General features: G+C 40.8%; 1 protein-coding gene across 1 annotated transcript in view; it reads left to right on the top strand.

Moving 5' to 3' along the window:
* nlgn4xa (neuroligin 4 X-linked a) overlaps positions 1–24212 on the top strand; it is a 112665-nt gene that overhangs the window by 36205 nt on the left and 52248 nt on the right. Inside the window, exon 3 of the mRNA XM_084347020.1 lies at positions 16152–16304. Coding sequence (XP_084203146.1) covers positions 16152–16304 — 153 coding nt within the window. The remainder of the gene's footprint in view (positions 1–16151; positions 16305–24212) is intronic.

Below are 24212 nucleotides of genomic sequence, written 5' to 3'. Positions count from 1 at the left end.
ATACAGAGGCAAGTCAGGATGCAGTTAGCCTAGCTTAGCACAACCGCTGGAAGCAAGGGGAAACAGCTAGTCTGGCTGTGTCCAAAAAACTGTTTCTATCTTCTGAAAGGGGATTTCTAAAATGTAAATGACAGTTGTCAGGGCATAAAACCAATGATCTGTTGATCTTTACAAATCCTGATGCAGTAGTCAAACAAAAGCATAGTGCTGTAAACAAACAGACAAATAAATCAAAAATTAATTAGAATCAGTTGTAATTAAGGATCCTTTTATGACACTAATTAAATAGATATTCTCCAGAAGGATTTGAGTCCTGTAAATTGGAGCTCTCCAGCCCAGTCACCAGGATATAATGTTAGCAGTTAAATTTCTGCAAACCACAGATACGTCCAAGGTTGACATCTGTACCAAATGTGGCACGTTACATCACATTAAATGCTCATTAGCTGACTTTCACATATGGAGGTGGAGGAGACAGAGGAAGTGTTATTACAGCCAGTGGGGCTGCCAAACAGCTGACTGCAGTTCAAATCACATCAGTGGATATTTCTAAGGACACCTGGGGACATTTCCAGGCGTTTTTGTGGTGACCAAAACCGGCTATTTTTCACAGGAAGTCGGACCATCTCCATCCATGATCGTGGTGACCAGAACAGGTATATTAAGCCACATCATGATGTTTCCCTAACCAAGTGGTTTTAATGCCTAAACCTAAGCAGAGCATGAGCACAGTGTTGTGAGGAGAGAGAAAGAGAAACATCCAGTTTTAACTTGTCTGTGGTTCTGAGCTAACATTTATTCTGGCAATTGGGTTGGAGATCTTCCAGCAGCTGCTGGTGAGCAGTAAAAGAGCTGAGAGTTCAACATGAAAAGATTTTTTCAGCATTTAGAACAGACAAAGCTATTCCTCTGAAAAAGACAGTGGAGGGAAGTGGAGCCTGCTTTTTGAGTAAATATGCTTCCACCTTATAAGCTAACACTGCTGCCTGCTGCCCATTCCTGTCCAACAGGTCAGTGCTATCTGACAGGATCAAGACTGAAGGAGAGGTGACCTGCCACTCAGAATGAGAAGCACCTCACAGATGTTATTTTTGAGAGCTGTCGTGTCTCAGATGTTGCTGTTAGTTCGGCTTGTTTGCTGCTGTTCATGTTTATTTGGCAAGCCACCAGCTGGCTGAAGGCGCTCCAATTACAGGCCCCGTATCTACAACTAATGTCCATCACCTCATGTTTAACATCCAGATACCGCTCTGGGTTGGAGAGCTTGAAAGAGTTCTTACTTACACTAACCATGCCACTCATTATTTTGATCAACATCTGTAATTGGAACCAAACACAGGTATACTTAAAGAACTGTATGATTCCATAGTGACAGTGACTGTTGTGTTTTTTCTCTGATCTGACATTATTGATCTGCCCTTGACCACCAAAATCAGACACAACAGTTCATGTTTCCAGGCTGATCAGAAGTGTATTTGTGTGCAGTACAACAAAAAAGATACCTGAGTCTTTATTAACATTATTAAATTACATTATATTATATTATATCATATTAGGACAAGTTCAGCAGCACTCAATCACTCAGACTAAAAGTCAATATGAGCGCTGCAGAGAAATGTTAAACTTAAAATGAATAATACATGCCATTCAAATTAGACAATATATCAAAAGTATTTCTTTCAATTTCTTTAGATTTCTTTCAGTTTATAAAGTTATATTCATGGCATACAGACATAAACAATCACAACAAAACCAAACAAAAGGTTTCAGGCACTTGAATGGAGCCTGGTGTTAATGTTGGGAAAGACAACAGTGCGAGTCCACTCTCCTTTTTCATGTATGCCAGAGATAAGAGAGCCACATCACATATGATGTTGGGAATACACAGTACAGCAGTGCCAGTAGTGTTGACTTTGTTTTAGATTGGTTGGTGGGCTCAGATTCAGTCCTGTTAGGCTGTGTTGAGCTTTGAGGTGTTTGTTGGCAGATGTCTTTGAGCTCAGTTTGTACTTTTTGCTCTGGTCACAATTTTTTTCTTACAACTGAGCTCCTGAAAAACTCCTGAGCCAGAAAATATACAATTATATTGTGTTGCCATGAGAACCAGCAAACATTAGTCTTTAGCTGATGACACATTATTAAAAATGCACAAATAGAATGGTTCTTAAGGCACCCAAGGGTGCTGCAGCATCCATTTGGGAACCAATGGCTTAAAGTGTTGTGATGTGTTGATTTTATTTAATTTTCTTTAATTTATTTTTTCATCATTGCTTTAATTGTTTTTTTGTCTTTTTGGAAGTATTGTTTGTACTGCTGTAAAATGTGAGTCATATAAAACTATGACTTCAGTGTTTTAAGTGTTGTTTTGGTGAAACCGACCAGATGTATATTGGAACCAATCAGATGGAGCACAGCTTATGCAGTGAGAGGCGTCTGTTCCACACGTTTTCTATAAGCAGTGAGCATTTTGCATGCTACTTATGCGCCCTGCTCAGCTTGCATTTTTAGACGCGCTCTGAACAGAGTTTGAAAAAAAAAAAAAAAAACTTAACTCAGAGCAGAAGAGCCTATCATCATGCCCACACGGATCACTGTTGCCTTTTTGAGGAACAGCCTCAAAACACTTTTAAAATGCACAGCACTGCTCTTTTTTAAACTGTTAATCTTGTGACTTACAGCAATGTGGTGCGCCTCTCTCTGTCTGATTGGGCCCTAAAGAGGCTAAGCTAAGCTAACCATCTCCAGGTTATGTCTTCATATTTACTGTACAGACGTGACACTGGTGTTATCGATATACCTCATGGTAAGAAAGTGAATAATTATATTAAGAAAAAAATGGGGAATTTGGATGAAGCGACCCTTTAGATAGCTAATATACCTCAACAGTTAGTTACTTCTAGTCATACATACTAGTCTACAGTAAGTATATAAGAAGGGGAAATGGTATTTGAACAAACCATAATAAAAAAAAAATCTGTGAAATACAATATGAACTTCACATTTTGAAAAACGAGTTATGGATTAGATTTTGGCAGCACGTTAGCCAAGAGACCAAGAGGCAGTGTTGACGATGAGAAGATTTATGTCAGTCTCATGTTTGTGTGTTGATTGCGCAGCTGTCAGGACTATGACTGTCACATCTGACAGAGATGGTTCTGACCTGAGAACATGCAGTCTTTGTTGCTTTGTTTTTAATGTCTTTCAACTCACAGACCATCCTTTGAGCGATCATCACATCCCTGAGAAACGCGAGCTCTTCATGTCTGAGTGATGGGCTTGCTTTGATGCTGCACACTGATTGTGCAGTTAATGAGAGTGTGTATCACACCAGTGTGACAGATTTGTTTCAGCTGATGGAACTGTTTGGTCACAAATTGCTGTTTTGGCCCTGCTGGGCTGCTGTTTTGCTCCTTGTTAGTGAAAGACTTCATCACACCACAGCTTTTTCAGCTCACAATGAATCTGTTTTTCCTCACACAGCACCCCCCTAACCTTTTTCATGCATTTTTAAATCAGATTTTTTCTTTTTCTTTTTTTTTTTTTTTTGCTGAAAAAAAGATTTTTTTTTTCTTTTTTCTCTATTTTTTCTTTTTAAATGTCTCCCCTTACTCTACTTTTCTCCTCAACACTAGGGGCCAACTCAAACAAGCCGCAAGGCGCAGATTTCAACAGTAATGATGGTGGCGGTGATGAAGGTATTTTTCTCTCTTTTTTCCCCTTTTTGACCAACAAAATAAAAGCCTGACACTTGTGCATGACAGCAAACCCGCAGACTTCTTTTTGAATCCGTTTCTTTTGACCTCCCTCTCTTTTTTATCCCCCTCGAGGTGCATCTGAGTGCACTCGTCTCAGCTCCTCATTTTTGTATCAACCTCTTTCCTCTTTGGAGTCTTGTAAATCAGAGGATCTTACCTGAGGTGAGAGGGCACCTCTAAACAGGAAGGAGGTCCCAGTAATCCTTATCTCACCTGTCGCTGCCGACTCAGACGTGATCTGAATTCAGCTCTGCATGTCATTTTGCCTCCTCTGATGAATTAAATTTTAAAAAGCGATCATGCCCCTCTCCTCCCTCTCTACATTTCCTTTTTTTTCCTTCTCCCATTGCTCGGTGAAGCATGAGCACTAACCCATGTTGTTTTGACAGTAGAAATTTGCTCATCAGTAGCTTGGAGAAAGACAAAATCTCTGCCACGTTCTTTTTTTTTTTTTCTTTCTTCTATTAACACCTCGTTTCTCTGCATGAAAATAACCAAATGGTGCCGCACTTTTTCTTGACTGTGTTGGGTAATCTGTGGGGACCGGCAGATGACTGGAGGTGAAAAAGCCATAGGAGACATTTCAGTTAAAGGGCACCATTTGTCTTCTGGCGGAGAGACACGCAAGTGCCAGGAAAAGCAGTGACATTTCTGAATCACATTATTATGGCCAGTTGTTCAGTTTTTACGGATGTTGCTCGAGAGAGTGATATTTGACATAATCCTCAACACGCATTCTTCTACACGAGTAAGCATCAGCCGGGCAGCTCTGTGTGCTGTGGATAGACTGAAACCAGTCTTTAAGACGGATGTTTTTATTGGATTGTTCACAGAACACATATATGAAGGTGGCAGCATCACCCTCCCGACAGAATGGATTTTACGTAAGGTTAAAATTAATCGTAAATAATGAGAAGCTTCGAACAAATCAGACCTAAACATATGAATTCATTGGGTCTCCAAACTAATTTCTCCTTAAGATAGACATATTCTGTGTATGAGCTCTGCTGCCATTAATGCTCTTTATACAAGGGGCGCTGCAACTGTACGCCTCAACTCCATCATTTTCTTTTTTCTTTCAGGGTTCTTTCATATCATCCAACTGGAAATGTAAAAAGATTACATATAAATAAGTCATCCATGGGAAAAAATATGCTCTGCACTCTCAGTGACCGCTTCCCATTATACATGGGGGTATGGAGATCCTGAGTGAATTAATTATATTAACTACAAATTATTTTTATCATTAGCATTATTATTATTATTATTACTATGTCTATTATTATTATGATTGGACTACTGGATGGATTTCCCCAAAACTTAGATGGAGGATGGTTTTGGAAAAAGAGACAGATCCAGGATTTTCTTTTCTTACTGTATATGACACCGCAAGATAGGATTTTTATTTTTACATTGTTGTTAATTTCTCAGGGAATAATACATGGATACATGGGTGAGTGAGTACAAGTTGATGAGGATCCTCAATCTGATGAGCTTAAATCATGTTAAGTAGTTATCGGAGCTTTAACATTAGCAGTTATAGGCTATCAAGTTTCAGATCGGTTTATTTTAATATAGACATGTTCAATCTTCCATATTGTTTTGTGGAGTGGAGTTTTATAATAACAAATGCTAGAGAAATTATTGAAAATGAGAAATTCACACAGTTGGTTAGTTAATTTTATTTCCAACAACACTGCAGGCAGGTTGTGTGGCAACTAACAAACAAGCACACAAACAAACAAATATGATATATAAATAAATACATAAATGACTAAAAGTTAGTTAAGTTTGGTGATTATCAACACACTGATAACCTGGTCAGTTCACAGCAACACAGTTTAGTGACAAATCACCTACAGGCCCAGCTTTCAAAGTACAGATGTGTTAATCAAGAAGAAAAGTAACAACATCAGTGATGCTGTGTTTTACCTGGTAGTAGGCCTGCGAGTGATCAACTTGTGTAGATCGGTGATCTGTGCGCAGCACTCATCAACCTCATCAATTACAAGCTAAGTAATGATGTAAGACATGATAAAGTGAGACATAAGTACAGACAATACAACAGGTGTTGTTAAATGTCGATTTGGTGAATTAATCAAGGTTCATATCATTTGCAAAAAGTTTAAATATGAATTAAAGGGAAGACGATATAACAGCTATGGAAGAGGAGAGAGGGCGTTCAGGGAGTCTTGTTATTAATTAACCTTAAACATTTAAAGAGGATAAGCTAATGATGTAAATGTGCATTTGGCTGAATTTACCTCAGTTTACTGACTTGCATCAGCGTAGGTTTACAGAGCTGACTATCTATGTTATAATTGAGTGAGTAAAAGACATTTTTATTCTCAAGTGAAGTAAATGTCTCTGCTTTATTGTTATGCAGCATCACATTATCCCTCCTGTTCTGAGCGAGGTGATCTCAGATAAATCCTCCACCGACCTGCTCCGACTGCTCCACCTGCACAACGATGCCGGGGTAATGAGCTGCTGTGCTGGTAGATCAGATGCTAATTACATGCAAAGTCTGGGCCCAAATTGAGTGAAAAGGCTTTGCCCTGTGCTATTACATTTACATTTACTTTACATATTACATTTGTTGGGGACTATTTTCAGCAGCAAATTAATCCACATTTGGTGCTCTAGTGAGTTTTTCTGGCAGCAGGACGCTGTGTGTGTGGGATTGAATCAAAATAAAGTGCAGTGTGTGTGTGTGTGTGGGTTCATGGTAATGAAGGAATAGGCACGTAGTGGAAGAGTGTGGCTCGCTGATGTATTTTTAATAGTTTTCAGACAACAATGAAGCTTTATGGGCCGTCAGTGCAAACCTATGCACAACAGATTGGCAGGTAAAGTTAAAAGTTCAGCTTTACATGCTGTCAGAAACAGGCTGATCAATAGCAGGCAGACTTGGAAGATGAGAAAATGTGTAGGGCAGAGGGTCCAAGAGGCAAGGTTACAGATAAGCAAGGATCAGGCAGGCAGAGATGAAAGCCATAATGTAATTGGCAGACTCATTAGAAAATCTGACCAAGAATGAATAACAATGGGCTGGTGTTCACTGTATGCTGCAAAGCCAACTGGGAAGTGGGAGCAAATGTGCTGATGAGCAGGGGAGGACAGGTGACGGGAAACAAAGGGGTTATGTGAATGGTTAAGGGAATGGCAGGATCTGAAATGACAGTACAGTATAGCAAAATGTGGTTAAAGCCGTTTTATAGAATCATCACAAAAAATGACCACATAGGTCGTCTGTGAACGCAGCCTATTATGACCCAAATCAACGTTTGTTTTTAGACGGTGACCTCTAGCAGTGTTGAAACCTTACATTTCTTTATGTTGCATCTTTACGTTTCTTTAGGTTTGATTTTCTAGTATATGTTGGGACAATGCAGTACAAATGGTCTGGTCAGGTTTTGGCCAGAAACCACTTGTTTTGGCTTGAAATACCTGTTTTGGCTGCCAAAAACGCAGTGAAATGTTAACTGCTAACATTTATCCTGGCACCTGGGCTGTGATAGCACCACTCATGATAAGTGAACTGATGTTTACATGTAAAGCCCCTTAAATCCCCAGGCTTGGTGGTTTGTTGCCTGGCTCCTCACGTCTACAAAACAAAGTGCCCTAAAAGCAAGAAGTAGAACTCCAAAATGAAAATGCACTTTAGGGGACCAACTGAACACACCTCATCTAACCCTTACCTACGATGTGAGAAGCACTGTGATGAGCCATTGTTTGGTTTGTCCGTTCTGAGCTACTGTAGAAACATGACGGTGCAACATGGTAGACTCCAGTGAGAAAAGGCTCATTCTAAGGTAACAACATTTTCATGTTTCTTAGTTTATGGTCATTATACACTAATGAAAACATAATTATTATAATGTTACATTCCATTTCCGCCAATAAATCCTCTTTAATCATACACACTGGACCTTTTAAATTGTCTGCGAATAAATGCAATGAAGTGGTACGCTAATGTTTAAAACTTCACCTTGCAGACTTCTTTTATGTAAGCTGATTTTTTTTCCTCTTCACAGGAGAATGATCTCCAAATTGGTTTTCTGAAGTGATACCTCTTATTTCCTTTTGGAAACTGTAATTTATTTAGTCTTGCTTGGCCCTTATCCTCTAAAAGCTTGAATTTCCTCTGGGGTTTCATAACGCCGGTTAGGAAATACCATCATATATTGGATTTGCACCTAACAGATGTAGTATAGTTTACCTCAAATTAGAGGGGCCAGATCTTTGGGAGATGGTGCTGTGTTGTTAAAACCGATTAAAACGCACCATCTGTCCACAGCTGTTGTGGAAATAGACAACATCCACCTTAGAATTGGAGGAGTAAACGCAATGCATTTGATTATGTAAGCAACATATTCCTACTCAGACATCATTAGCACAGTTTTAGTGAATAGAGATGAGAGAAGCAAACAAATGCATTTCAGCTTTTGATGATATTATGTGCTACAGTGAATCGACAGGAAAAAGAGAAACGTTGACACTTTAAACAAAGCCTCCTATATGGTGAAAGGTCTGGATAAAGAGTGTGTTCAAGCACTACCTTGGCTTGCCTGTGTTTTGAGGAGAGAACGCAGAATCAATGCACTCTGACTGTTTGAACATCTGCAGTGGCAATGAATTACTCCTGTGGATCCCCTGTGGTTCCACCTATACCTCAGCGGCTGCTGCAGAGAAACCTCGCAGCACTGCAGACAACCTCTCTCAGACCTTGTGTTCAGTTGTTCCTTCTGGAAGTTTGCTCTTTACCGTTAAATGAGCTTTTGTCAGAAGTGCTCGCCTTGAGAGTTCTATTTGAATCAAACGTACCCTCAATTCTAATTATTCAATTATGTCCCCAGAACAAGAAGTGTTAAGGGCATTACTAGAATTGCTTTTTGAGATTTTACTGTAATTACTTTGCTCCTTTGAAAAGAGACACTGTGGAAAGAAGATTACGGTGCATACAAAGCACAAGGGCTGCATGTACAGTATTCAGTATACATGTATATTCCCATACAAAAATCGGGTAAGTGGCCATATAAAATACCACCACAAATAGTGTATTTGTTCTCACTCTGAATACATTAGACTTTCAAAATAAAGCTTGCTGACAAACAGTTCACATATTTAGACATATAACTTTTGGACTGTTCCCAACGTTGTCAAATGGTCACGGTTTGGTTAGAATTAGGCACCTAAACTATGTGGTTAGGTTTTAGAAAATGTTATACTTCTGGTTAAAATAACTAGGTTCAGTCACGTAAGTTATGTAATGTAAGTTAGATAAGTGTTACAAATCATGTCACATAAATGCATCACTTACTCCACATTAGTTACATCATTTACTTACGTTAGTAAGTAAATGAGCATACATTGATACAGTATGTAGTGAAAAGGGGTCTACATGTATGACAATACTGTCATTTGGCTTCTATAATATATATTGTATTAAATATAATGAATGTACATTTTCATAAACATAGGTAAGATATGCAGATTTGTATCTAAAGATCAATTACTTTAAACATATTTTTGCATAAACTGCTATATATTAATATAGAAAAATATACGTAAAGTACCGGAAAATATATGGTAATATTTTTACAATATATGCAAAATGTCAATGATCTGTTAGCAATATTGAGAACATATTTGATATATGTATTGCAAGTACATCATTAAATATATACGTCAATACATATGAGATTCACACTAATTGACACACTGTTCAATTGACACAATAGGTAAAAAGAACAGCTATAATGTTAAAACATTAGGTCTACATAAAGGGAAAATATATTTCATTGCATATTGGTATAAAAATAAGGCTATACGGCTATTCTGACTGGCTGGCAGTTGTGGATTAGTATCTAGTAACCAGACAGTATTACTGGACATCTCTGACACTCTGGTGGTTTGCTGCTCTAAATGTCAATGAAGCTTGAAACATGCATGTCTGATATATAGAGACGTGGCATGTAAGAGTTAGAGAGGGACAGATGGACAGCAATAGAGCTGTGTTAACATGTCTATGTGTGAGCAAGGGAGAGAGATAAGCAGCCTGTATGTGTGTGAGCGAGAGCATTATGTTTCTGTGTGATATCATGTCGCAGAAGCAGCACTGTGATGTGGAGGTTGAGTGTGCTATGTGTATAGTCAAGTAAACAACATTTTGTCAGGATTAAAACTTAAGCTAGCCTCTTGAAACATACTTCTTCCTTTTTAGGGAGATTTTGCCTCGTGATGCAAGCGGCAGGAATACAAAATGCAAGATCAAATATCTATAATAACTATTAGTTGTTTTCCCGGCTGCCTTTTGGCAAGTGATACAGAAGTATCCGCTGCTACAGAGAAGCTTTTTTACTCAGGCTTCTGAACTCATCCTCAACACTCCACCATGATTGGATTATTTTGCCGACTTATACTGTATATCCTTTATTTAAACAGGTCAAAGCCTCATTGAGATTAAAATCACCTTTTAAAGAGTGCTCTGGCCAAGAGGGCAGCATAAACACCTTTATAACAGTAAACACAATACATACCATTCAACTGTCGTGCACTACAAATGAGTAAACACAATATTCAGCTAAAGTGCAATACAAGATCAGAAGGAGAAAGCAAAACAAATTTAGTGGAGATTTGAGAACAATCTTATCAACCAAAAGAACCATTTACACAATCTTTTAAAATCAACTTACATTCTGCCATGGTAATAAACTCTGACAATTTCAGGTCCTTCTGTAGATTATTCCAGGAATTAGGGGTAGGGTATATAAACTCCTGTTTGCCTAATTCTGTTCTAACTCTGGGCACCAACATCTGTAGAATACTGTGAGAGCACAGGCTATATTGATTTTGGTTTTTACAGCCCAAGGAGGGATTTATATGAAAACCGACCAATGTGTACACAGGGATGTGGCAGCAGCATACAGACTGCAGTGGTGTGCGAGACTTCCACAGCTACTAATAAAAGAAAAAGGCACATTGATAGACAGTGTCTAACTTCTCTCAGCACTGGTCTGGTGCATTCATAAAGAGCAAATAAACCAATAATGGTAAAAGCGTTGTTGAAATCAAGCGTTTCCTTGCCTGGAGGAAGAAAAATGATTTTTTTTTTCCAATAAAGGAACCTAGTTCAGATTGGAAACAAGGTTCTCAATGTGTGATTGGAATAACAAGTTCTGATTAATACTAATACCCAAATAATTATATAAAGGTACATGGTAAAAGCTAATATATTCGTCATTACACAACGCAGGGTTGCATAACAGAATGAAAGTTTGTAAGCTCTTTCATGCTGCACAAATTATACAACATAAATACTTTTATTATATACAAATATACATAAACATGTAGTGCATCTTTTTTTCAAGATGGTGGTGATATTGTCCATCAACTCTGACTGTGTGTGAGCACCAAGCATCGATGTTATAAACAGTCCACCTCGCCTCATCCAGCTGTAGTTCTGCACTCTGTCGGCACAGAACACGGTGCGCCTGTCGTGCAACAGCTTGATTGGAGATGTTGTGATGGAGAAGTCTCTGTGGGCACAATGGTCTCTGATTTCAGGTTGTTTTGTCCCATTTTGTCCATTTCCCTTTGCTGCAACCAGACATTAGCCAGGAGCAACCATAAAGCCCACTGTATTCATCCAAAACATGATTTCTTCTCCAATGATGATGACAGTATTTTCTGCCATAGGCAGCATGTATTTCAGCTATGAAGCTGGTTAAATGACGGTTAAAAAAACAAAAATGTAGCATAATTTGGAGGAGCTATTGGCTCCTGCATCCTTATGCGCTGCTGTTGCCATAGCACATGGTGCTATAATCAACATTATACATTATGACCATTTCACCCCCGTGAGCAGATGAGATCATTGGAAGAATAAACGGTAACTTTTTGTTCACTTGAAAATAGCATGAATTTGACTTATCCTTTACATAATCATACTGTACGTTCACAAATGTTATGCCATACACAGGCTTATATATGGCCGACTATATAATACATTATACAATAATAAAACATTCCATCTTAATATTAATACATACTGTTTTTAATAAGCTGATATTGGATCAAAATATATGTTAATTTACTGTATGTTAACATACACTATTGTATATAGTCTCTATGTTTGTGACCACATTCTACATTTTTGGTTCCTGACACTAAACTCAACAACAATTTCTCACTAGATTTGAGTGACTTTGGCCAAACAACTTGTGTGCGACTCTGGAAAGAGGAAGCAGGCTGTTTTCGGCATGTCACTAGAACTGTATTGAACAGGAAGTAGGTTGCTGTCAGTAGAGAGCATACAGGGACAGGCACTGTTGATGGCAGTGATAGTGGTGGAGGCGGAGGCAGCAGTGGGGGACGCACTTTACATTGCATCCATTAACTGCCATTTGTATTCGTCCCACTAACAGTAGAAAATGCTGAAAGCAATGGAAAATTCAGACAGACCCCCTAGAACAAGCTCCCCCCTCCCCTGAACACCACCCCCTGCCTCCCCCCACCCCCCTCACCCGTATAAAGATGAGTAATGTGTGCCACGCCGCGCAGCCAGTGGAGGAATATATTATCCCCCCGGCCCGGGTGGCAGTGATGAATGTCCGGGACAAACTCGCTGCACAGTCACCCAGGAAGCTCCACAGGCCCGAGAGAGCGCAGAGAGCGAGAGACACACAGATATTAAGACAGAGAGAGAGAGAAGAGCACTTGAAGCAGTTTGATTTCTTTAGTTTTAAGTGCACTCCACGCTGACAGGATTGGGACACGGTGCCCCGAGACCACCCTCTCCTTCCCCAGCCATAAAACACGACTCTAAATCTGCAGGGCGTCTTTCTGTTGGATCAAAGTGCCCTGTGTGCCCGCCCTCCCACCCTCTCTCTCTCCCTGCTGACTTCTGACTCCACGGCAGCACTACACAAAAAGAGATGGGTAGTAACAGTCAATTTGCCTGTTTGTTTGATGGAGAGCCAGCGGAATAGTTTTGTCTGAGCCCACAGAGGCCTGCAGTGACCATCAGATGCGTATCAGTTAGACACTGTGACAACTTAATGGCACCGCTCTTGTTTTATGTGCATCTGCCTCTTCAAGGTTGTTTCCGCCGCCCACACTGTTCCACCGGGCCTTTCATAATGCAGAACTGAATCACAAACAGGAGCTTATTGACACCATCCTGGCGTCCTGCCTCTGTAATTAGCGGGCCTGTATTTAACCGAGGGACTCCGTCTGGTTCCGTCCAGGATGTTGACCCCGGCTCCTCTTCAGGTTCTCTGTTCAGAACCCGTCCTCCCGCCCCCTGCGTGGTTGCAGGTGAGGAGTTGTGAAAGAGATGCAGGCACATTAGTAAAGCTGAGGCACCCACTCAAAGCACAGCGGAGATTAATAACCTGTCTTTGTGGGTTGCTTTCCACTCCTCTGCCTCGCTGTTTTCTTTTGCGAAGGAGGAGAATGATACACTCCTCCTGCCCTGTGCCTGCCTCCCTGCCGCCCTGTCTGGCTGGCTGGCTGGCTGTGGTGTTTTCTGCTAAGCCCACTGAGGTGCAACATATGAAGTATAGCCAGCGTTCCAGTCGCATACTGTCACAGAATCTCGTCACAGCCTGTGGCAACAGGAAGAGAAACCAATAATTGGTGTGGGCAGCAGGCATCCTTTTAAAACCAATTACACAGCACAGACTGGAGCTCTTAAGATTAGATTAGATTAAACTGGAGCTCTTTAGATTTTTTTATGGCACCAGAAATCCAGGCAGACTCTTTAAAACTGGAGAGATGCTTTCAAATAACGTTCATATTCCTGAGCGTGTACTAAATGGAAAGTGTTGAATTTCAATGACGGCGGCTTCATAGAGATAGCAAAAATTGAAAACAAATGGTGAATGGAAACACTAATTATGTCAGAAACAAACAGCAGCAGAATGATGAGTTTGACCTGACTCTGTTGTTGTACTGACGCAGTTATTGTTTTGTTTGCATGAACAGCTAAATGAAACAGTATCAGAAAACAGGCTTTTCACTAAATTATTATGAAACAGGAAATTAGCAATAAACTCATGGAGGGCTCTGCAGCAGATGATTAACACCACCCAGAACATCACCGCTGCCTGTCTACCATCGTCCTCTAATAGGGAGGCATTATTCAGCAGCATCGTGGCTCCTTTAAGAAACAGAGCAGTGCGTAGTGTGTTAGTGGTCGAGCAAATGAAGAAGTTGGAATGGCAGTCTGGTTCTGATGTTAATAACTATGTACGATAATTAACAACGCCCCCATTCTATGTTTGACGAGGAACATTGACCGTGAGACTGGAAGAAAAGCTGACTGGAGGGCTTTAAATGGAAGCTACTATCTTAGAATTTACCCAACTGGATTTCAATCCCACCCCGTCGAATACAGCAGCTTGGTCAGTGACCTTAGCTTCAGCCTGGGACACTCCACCTCCCCCTCTAGTGTCAGGTTTGCATGTAAAGAGCTCCCGTCAAGTTAGTAAATAAATATGCAATGTCCAGTTAGACTTTCAAAATAAAGCTTGCTTTCACATACTGACATATTACAATCTTTCGACTGTTATATCCTCGGCCTAGGACTTGGATGTTTTGGTTTGTCAGCAAGATTACACAAAAACTACAAAGTAGGGTTTGATGGAACTTTGATGGAGGGTGGGTCTCAGCCCAGAATAGACCCAGGGAATAATGCATGGATCTTGGTTTTTAGGTTTCTACAGTATGAGTGAGCACAATTTGATGCAGATCCATATAAAAATCCAGATCCAGTGGATTTAAATGTTTTATTTCATATTGGAAAAGGGCTGATTGAATTAAAGTGGGACTGAGGTGTGCGCTCTAATGATTATAGTTAATATTGTTAAATGGTCGCAGTTAGGTTTAGGCAGCAAAACTTCTTGGTTAGGTTTAGGAAGAGAGTTAAAATAACTACGTTAGTGTACTTATGTAAGAGGATTCATGTCACTCACTTTTTGTAACTGATGTCAGATACAGTACTTGTGTAACATAACTTTAAACAAATCAATGTTGAGACTTGAAGTTCAGTCTCCTGAAGGAGGAAGTCCTTTGTATGACCCACCCAACCACCCCAACCATCTCCTGGTCTTTATACTACTGCATTAGATGGGCAAATGATGCTAGGTGGATAACTACAGCATCATACTTAGAAGCGCAGGGCTACTAAAAATGCTGCTGTATTTGATGTCTCGGGACTGAGAACGGGCTGAATTTACCATAAGCATAATATCATGGCTTTAAATTTCTCACATAGCAGCACGAAAGCAGGCCAGCTCCCCTTTCCCCTCAATATTTTCCTCAGCAGATGCTGTCATCCGACTGACATTTGAGAGACTTCCAAGCAGCCTGGTCGGCATGGCCGGGGATAATGGGTTCGTTCAGCTGTTGGTTCCAGGCAACCGTGGCTTACTGTAGTGCAGGAGATCTGAGATGCTGGGCCATGCGAGGACAACAATGATACGGATTCATCTCTCGGGTTAAAAGGAGTGAAATGAAACAAACATTTCCACAAACACTATTTCTGCGACAGACTGTCTGTTTCTTAGGTGTCAGTAAAGCCAGAGTGCATCCAGAGGACTCCGTGTTAAACCCAGATGATACATATCCCGCCTGCTGATTTATTGTGAGCCCTTTTTGTTATGAGGATTTATATCTTCTCCTTACATCTTCTTTCATGCAAAGGGCCCACTCTTAATTTATAATCACCACCTACACATGTACTAATCACCCAGCTTAATCACAACTGGAGAGCCTCATAAACAACGTATTCATCTGGCCTAATTGCAGCGTTCCCTGCATATTACACAAAGAACAAATGAAGCAGGCAGGGGAGGAGACAGATGTAGAGATTGCAGGGTTAAAGCCATGGAAATGGAGCCATGAAGTGTTCCAGAAAATGTCACACCATATCTCTAACAACATCTATCCTTCTATTTCACTGTACTGTTAAAACGATCAGTGTTCATGGTCAAACTTATTGGCCTGTGGCGTAGACACTGATACTGTTTAGAGTTTGCTTGTTGTTTACGACATCGAGAATGAATGCTGTCAGTGTTTCCAACATTATCGGGATTTCGCTCCAAGCTGTTACAGATCTTTATATTGAAGACTCAGACTGTAGTGGCAGAAGTATTGGTTCTGTAAATGAAGACCACTGCATCTCTGCCAGGGGAGTGTGATCTCTATATTGAATTTTATCCCTAAATGCATAGGTGTCAAGGCACATTCCTCTGAGAGCCATATCGAAAAAGAAAGCGGATCAAAATGACCCATAGTTAGGCGGCGCTGTCGACACTCTTGGGCCATAAAATGCTGACTAGATGCTGAATAGAATTAGATATTATATCCTTTTCTTTTCATTCTTTGCAGATATCCACGATGAGAACGGGTTAAAGCCAGTCATGGTTTACATCCACGGCGGCTCCTACATGGAGGGAACCGGCAACATGATTGACGGCAGCATCCTTGCCAGCTACGGGAATGTCATCGTCATCACAATCAACTACCGGCTCGGAGTTCTGGGTGAGTCTACCAATCTGCGCCTTTAATCAGTTTTGAGAAGGCTTATTGAGTCTGAAGTGATTTATTGATTTCGTGATTGACTGAATGACTAATTGGGTCCCATTGTTTTTACCAACTGGCTGGTCTTGCTGCGAAGTAAAGCTACGGTGGATGACATTTATGTTGCTATTCGGGTGTACAGACAGGGAGGTGGACAGCGGAAACCTTCTTAAGCTCTTTTTGATTACACTGTTCAATCTTTAATGCCTTTAATTCAACTCGAGTCACTCATGATGTGTGTGTTATAATAGAGCAAGTACATACTGAAGCAGGTTAATCCACTCAGACTCACATACACACTGCAGAGATATCTGATACACTATTTCATGATTGTGTGCATGGTTTGTGGGCTGCTCTGCCTCCAGCTATCAAGAGTTTTGTTTTCACAGTGCCAATCAGCTGCTAATGGTAGCGTAGGTGGTAGTTTTCATTTTTCTTCTTCTTCTCTATACTTCAAATGGTTGTATTCAGATGCAGCCTTGAATGACCCCCGCAGCACAAGATAAGCGCATGCAAATTAAACGAAGACTCTTACATTCGTAGCATTTTCAATTACTTTAATCATTCCGCCGCATCAAACATCCAGCAGCCTCCCAAAAATTCCATGCTGGGAAAATTGATCCGTTGTGATCTGAGCGTGTATCTACACCACAGTGCCGTGCATCTGATTTTGTTTCTGTCTGCAAGATGAAAGAAGTTTCTGGCTCGCGCAGGGATTCTTTATCTTGCCTTTGACATAAAGGTTTGGCTTCTGAATGTCTGTTGCCCAAGAAAATGCTTTAGTCTGATAATATCAAACGTTTTTAGGCAAAGGGTTTCAAGTCACTCTATATTGGAGTCCTTCAGGAGTGGGGAAAGCTGTGGCCATTTTGTGACAGAAAATCACTCCTGGTCAAGTTTGCTGTAGAAATAGTTTCTCAGAAAGTATATTTTACCGAATTAAGTGTGACCTCTATATTGGTCAGCCTTACACCTCCGTTTTTTACATTGACACCGAGTAGTGAGGGTGTCCTATCTAGTGTTAGGGCGTAGGCACACTTCAAACCGAGGGTTATGAGAACTTATCTTGTCATATCGTCCTTTTCTTTATGAAAAGCATCAAACGATACTAGTTTGCCAATGTCTCTGAGGCTAACTAGCTAGCTAGCTAACATTACATTGTTATTGCTGATTTGTGCAATCAAGCCTCACATTCTGACACATTTCAATGTTATGTGTCTTGAATACGGTGCTGTACCGAGGTCTGATGCCGCGCTGTTTAAGCTTGTACATGTTTGAAAAGTAATGATTGGGAGTCCTCAGCCACCAAGCTGGAAATGTCAGTTAAAGCAACCATCAAACATACTTCAGAACTGCACTCACTCTGCCTTTTGCAAGATGGAGGCTGTACGAGAGGAAACAGCGGTTTGAAAATGCTCTCAGCTCGACAGAAACCTCAGCCATTGAATTAAAATATTCTCATCGCTGCAGTTTGGCATGAGTCGGGAGCTTGTTGAATGTTCTCACATTCTCCTCTGGAAACATGAATAGTGCTGTGTGATTAAGAGACAGGCAGGCCTCTCTTTTCTCAAATATCCTCTAACAAGCCAACAGTTCCTCCTACGAATGAAAGCAGACCCCGTCTACACAGTAGCATCACAGATTTTACAGCTAATTTTTAGTTACTTGTGTAACTTTAGTTATAAACTTACCAAGGTTACTTATTTATTTATGGAACTCACAGTTGACTTTTGTTTTGGAACTGGACACAAGCTGTGGTCTCCTGAGTGATAGTCCTGTGTTTGCTTTAAACCGACCATCCTTCCCGACCTCCGTGCTGACTTTGTCGCTCTTTACACTACTTCCACCTTTGCTGTCTGAATAATTACTATGGCCACTAGAGTTCGGCGCCTTTTCTGATGATGATGGGCTGTCTATATAATTATAGAATAATTAGTGGCAATACAGAATGTTATATGCAATAAACAGTTTCAAAGTTCACATCTCTGCTGCTGTTTTCAAGTTGGTTGTATGGAAAATCAATCTCATGCTGTCCAGTTATACGCAAATGATATTTGTCTTGTTATCACTTGATGTATATATATGATCCTATATAAAGGTGAATGTACTTGTGTAGGTATAGCCTTGGTAAATAGCAACATCCCTATACAACACTCTCCTGGCATCAGGTGTACATTTCTGTTTACCTTCGTTGTTTGCAGATTTAAATTTAATGCATCTGCTGTGTGGTTTGCTTATTGTCTGTGAAGCCAGAGTACATCCTTCTGCTCCCGCTACCACCGCTGCTGCTCTGCTCTGCTTACCATTTGTTATAAGGCCGAGCTGTCTGCACCAGTCACTAAATTTAGTTGCCTGAGAGCCGGGGGGAAAAGGTGTTCTGGAAAAGTGTGCACTGCAGAGAGGAAAAAAGAGATGAAGGCAGAGAGACAGGGTGAGAGAGAATGCAGATGAGAATACAGATGGAGACAACAGAGAAAGACGAGTAGAACAGCGAGAGAGTGACAATGTAGAAATGGTGATCTTGTTAGGCTGCGGATTTTGATGTAAAAACACGCCTGTCTCCATTTTACAAAGCGTATGTGGCTCCGACGGGGATGAGTGTTCCCTCTCCACTAATTGACACACACTGGTTCACATTGGGTGCTCATATTAAATTTGTTGCAGTCACTGGAGGGAAATCATCTGTGCACAGAAAAGTGACACAAGTTAAGACTGTAACAGCACCCAGCAGTGTCTGTCCAAACAGAGGTGGACTGGGTGGTGTTTGCTGTCATGTCGGTCCCTTTGGTATCATTAAGCATAGCAGACCAGTGTTGTGCCAAAAGTGGTTTTGCCAAGAAGTATCTGTCCTGTGATGGTGTTAATTTGGGTGAATAAAAACTTACTAATATATCACCGCTGCCACTAGGGGTGTGAATCAAATTTTTGGGTGTCTCAATTCGAAATTTATTATGGATTGAATGAATAGAAAAGAGGGCGCTCCATCTTTTTCTGCAGTTAACTGTGTGCTAAACCATTAACTGGGGTCCTTAATCTACTGAAATACAATATGAGACACAGCTGGAAATTAAGATAAACGATCTGCAGCCTTTTCATTTTTAAGTAAAGTGCATCAATTAATGAATTAATTAATTTGAAAACATGCGTGTCTGTATGTGGATAACATAATAAGGGCTGTGCTCTGCTGTGAGAGCAGCCTCTCTGCTGCGCTGTTAGCTCCGGGGGTCCATCATTGCACAAGATGCTGAGTTTTTTCTTCTCCTTCTTTATTTTTGTTCACCACAGAGTTTGTTTAACGTGTTGAATGCTGCAGCGTGTGTTTGTTAGCTCGTTAGCGGTTGTCAGCTAGTCTGGTTGGTGCTGCTGATCGCTGCTCCGCTCTGTTAACGTTATGTCTTGACGTCTTGTGACGGACTTAGAAGTAATCACAAACAGAAGATCCCAGACAGAATTTTTTTTTTCTTGTATATTTATTTAAATTTTAAAGAAGAAATGTACACAGCCCATGTTTAGAAACCCTGCCTTCAAACAGTTCAGGCTTGTAAGAGGCGACCAATCAGAGCAAACTGGGTTGGAGGGGAGCCTTAAAGAGACACTGAATGTTCAGACAGAGGGTGAATAGAGGTGCTGCAGCAATGGAAAGAATGAAAAAAATAATGTATATTTGAATTTACCTGAGCATAATAAGGGACCTTTAAATGCAAAGAAAATATTTGCAAAAGCTGGAACAGAATGAAAGTTTCCAAGTGAAAAAATAAGCTCTTCTATCGTTAACCTCTGTCATTGAACAAGATTTTTTTTTGTACAGAACGTTCCTTATGAAGTGACATCGAGGTCAGAAAGCGCACACTTAGATTCACATTTAAAAGAACAAGAAAGGCCTGCTGAACGTAGCAGCATCCTCACAAGATTTCTAGGTGTTGTGGTTCAAATGATTCAAACAGATACCTCCAGCTGCTGTTGTGGAAGGTGCTAATGTGCGACGCTGCCCGGTGCAGCGAGCGTGTGAACAGTGTGAGGCTGGGCTGAAGCAGACATCTTGTGTAAGGAGATGACGAGGCTCTGCGGGTTTTCAATAGTGTCTGCGCCGGCAGGCTGATGGAGGAAGAGTGTGAGTGGAGGGAAGAAGTCATCAGACACTCATCACCCTTCGCCACTTTAACCTCACACATCCCTTTGGACAGTCAGTGGCTGGATCGTTTACACCCTTACGCTCAGCTCGCTTTCCATGGGTTGATTCAAAGGTACAAGTGTGCTACTGTATCCAGGGCCTGCATAGAGAGATACAGTGAGGGGGGATACCAGCTGGAGTTACTTTCTCTTCCTGTTTATTTGCATGATAGTGTGTAACATCTGTCTGACATTTATCTGCAACAACATTGAATAGATAGAACCGAATATCATCACAGCACCATTAAAGGGAGAAATACCTAACATGAAGGTTCCTCTTGATAGCCAGGGTTTTAATCACTTGTTATTCATAGTGACATCACTACAATGATGATGACTAATGAAAAATGATGGTCTGAACCATTGAAGGTCAGGTCATATTTAATTATGGTGCTTGACAAACTGTTTAGTTCAAAGCTGAAACTCAGAAGAACGAGGCAACAAAATAAACATGCTCACAAAAGACAATTAGCTCGACAAGTGCTGCGTGACTCAGCAGAGTGAAAGAGTCAGTGTGGCGTCAGGATGGGCTGGTTACAGTAAAATGGAAATTATAATGCTGTTCTCTGGTATGGAGGACTGAAACAGCCCAAATCAAAAATAAAGCAAGACATGATTAATGGCTCAATAAATATGCCATTAAATGCACCAACACTTATAAAAGTTTGCATATATTATTTCTGTTTTTGATTCTGTATTTATTAACATTTGTGTTAGTTATTTACTGTCCCATTTAATTTTCCATTGTACTCATTAATTTAATGAAAATATATTGATTTATTTATTTAATTCAGTATTTAGTTCAGCATTCTTCTACATTTCCTTTTTGTAAGATAATACATGAATTAATATGAATATAAATTTATTTTAAATCAATGAATTCATCAATAAAAAGGCAAATCCAATGGGAAAGTAGATGCATGGGGTAATAAATAGAAAGACAAATAAATACTTTAGCAGATTAAAACAGAAATATCAAGTTTCAGTCCACCATACTCTGGATGCTAATGATTATTGACCAGTGTTAATACATTATCATTCTTTTTGCAATACAACAACCTTTTTAATGGCTCTGTGAAGTTAGTGGCACCTCTTGGTTAAGATCAGAGAATGATCAAGGTTCTATTTAACACAGAAAGAGTCTGCAGTGACTTCAAGCATGAGACATGATGTGTTTATTAACATTCAAAGCAGCTATAATCAGCGCTATGCATAGGCAGTAATTATCAAATGACAGTTTAAACATTACACTGTAAAAGTGGTCTCTTATGGGAGTTATATGTGGCTCCCATCGGCATCACACAGGTGTCACAGAGAGTTCCAGCGTATTGTTTAGCTTCCTGTCCCACAACTTCCTGTTTTGGTTCACCATGGCCTTATGACCGGCACAGTTTTCAGTTAATAAAGCTTGGATAGACCCACTGCAAACTACCTGCTCAGCACCAGGCAGCAGACAAGATACAGTTGGAGACGGGCAGGTGAACAAAGTGGGGCATTTAGCAGCTAAATGGCGACTATCTCCCCTCAGGAGTTGGAGGAAACTAAGGAAAAGAGGAAAAAGCCTTAATAAGCAGCACTTTTCCATCCACTTTTCCGTCAAAGTCGCCCCCACCTCCCTGGCTCAACCAAACTGAGGGAGCAACAGTGGTCAAGCAAGCTAGACAGTAAATGAAGAGAGAAAGAGGTGTTAACACCTGGAGCACCTGGAGAGTGTTGGTGTTTACACCACTGGCACAGGAGCTGTGGACCACAGGGAGGAGCAGGTTTTCTGTTCCGGCCACGGGGGACCAAGTGGGAAATGCTGGTAGGGTATTGGTGAGAGTGAGTTAATAGGACTGGTAGCTCCATGACTAACTGAGCTAACTAGTAGCTAGTCAGCTACAATTAGCAGCTGTTAGTGGTTACTTTAGCAACAAGTTAAGCTATTTGTCTAACAGTAAAACTCCCTAAATCACCAGATTGAGGCAGAGCAGCAGGAGGACATCAAATGGAACACCAGAAACACAGATATGATCCAGATCAGACTCCTGGTCAGAGCAGCTGTAGATCTCTGTTAGGCAGTGATGTATTAGTGCATTGCTTCAGAGCAATCCAAGTCAAGTCTTCACAAGCAAAGTGGATAATGCTTAATTTTACAGGAATGTTACTGCCATATAATTTTTAAGGATTGCTGCAAAGAACATTGAAATTATATAAAAAATATAAACTTCTTTCAAAGTAAACTGAATGTTGCATTGAATGCTTGCCTGTAGGCAAATTAAACCATTTTCATGTTCAGTGCACATCTCTGTAATGCACTGACAAGGCGTCCTTTGCTATGCTAGCAATTATTGGAATTAACTGGGAGTGAACCAATTGATTCTTTATAATTGGTAGCAAATAACGCAGTGGTTGGTAAAATGTCACAAATTGCAAATTTTTCAGGTCTTTGAACACAACATTAAAGTCACAAAAACATTTTGCATTTCTCAAAACTACACTAATGGTGATCTTTACATTGTTTTAAGCAAATAGAATGAATAACTTAATATACAACATGTGTAAGGGCTACTCTCAGCATGTTGCTGTCATGATTATTATTTTTTAACCGTTCTCAGGTTTTGCTGGATGAAAACTGGGATGGTTTTGGATTCCAACTCTCGATTCAAACCAACTCAGGTCTCAAGTTTGACCCAAGTCTTCGGTCTAATCTGTCGTCTGCAGCTCTGGTGTTCTTAGACAGCTGTTTTTTTTCGAGAGGACCATCTATTGCTGTGTTTCCACTGCAATGTGCAGTTCAGCTCGGCTCGACCCTACAAGGTCGTTTTTGGTTTTCCATTGGAAAATGTTGTGGATAGCACCTGGTCCTTTCTTGGCATCACCTCCATCAAGGTTCCAAGCGAGCTGAGCTGATACTAAACTGTGGAGTGAAAGCACTTATTAGAAAACAAAACCAAGGAAAGTACCAGGAACCTAAAGGGTGTCGAGTCGAGTTGACTCAGCCTGATCCATTGATGCTGTGGAAACACAGCTCACAGCTCCTGGAATATCTGGAGCTGCTGAGGAGACACTCTGCCTCAACAATTCAGGCTGGAGGCCAGGTCACATTGTAACTTTGTCTCTTTTAGGCTGGCTCTGCTGTGCCCACTTGCGCCTCTTAAATGAGAGAGTGACAAAGAGGAGTCCATTACAGGCCAAGGTGCTTTCTCTAAGTGGTTATGGTTTTCTCTCTATAAGTGGGAAGCTGAGAAAGCAATATTGGCAGCGAAAGTGCATCCATCCACGGTACAACATCAAAGATGGCTATACCCGACAGACTGGAGGGCAGTGCACTAATCCTAGGCATCTTAGTTAGGCGGTAGCATGACGTTTTCAAGGCCAACACGTGCCATTAGGGACAGACAGTGATGTATCAGCGTCATATATCAACACGGCCATGGTCTCGGTTCCTCTCTTTGAAGCAAAATGGCTCACAGGATGTAGCCTGCACCATCACTGCACCGGGTCATCAGTGAGTAAAGATTTCGGTTCCAGCAGTGGGGAGCTGGAGGTACCAGGATGAGGTCTCTTGGATAACACTGAGTGCCATCTGGCCTCAGGAAGGTGTCACATGAGCCAGAGTGACGGTGAGCTTCATTACGCTGCAATGGGATCTGTCAGAGGCACATGGCACTCTCCATTTTCTCTCCTCCAAGCCCCCCCAACCCCACTGTCCATTGT

Source organism: Pagrus pagrus (assembly GCF_965226575.1).
Source record: "Pagrus pagrus genome assembly, chromosome: 24".
Classification (NCBI taxonomy): domain Eukaryota; kingdom Metazoa; phylum Chordata; class Actinopteri; order Spariformes; family Sparidae; genus Pagrus; species Pagrus pagrus.
This window is presented reverse-complemented; position numbering and strand designations above follow the sequence as displayed.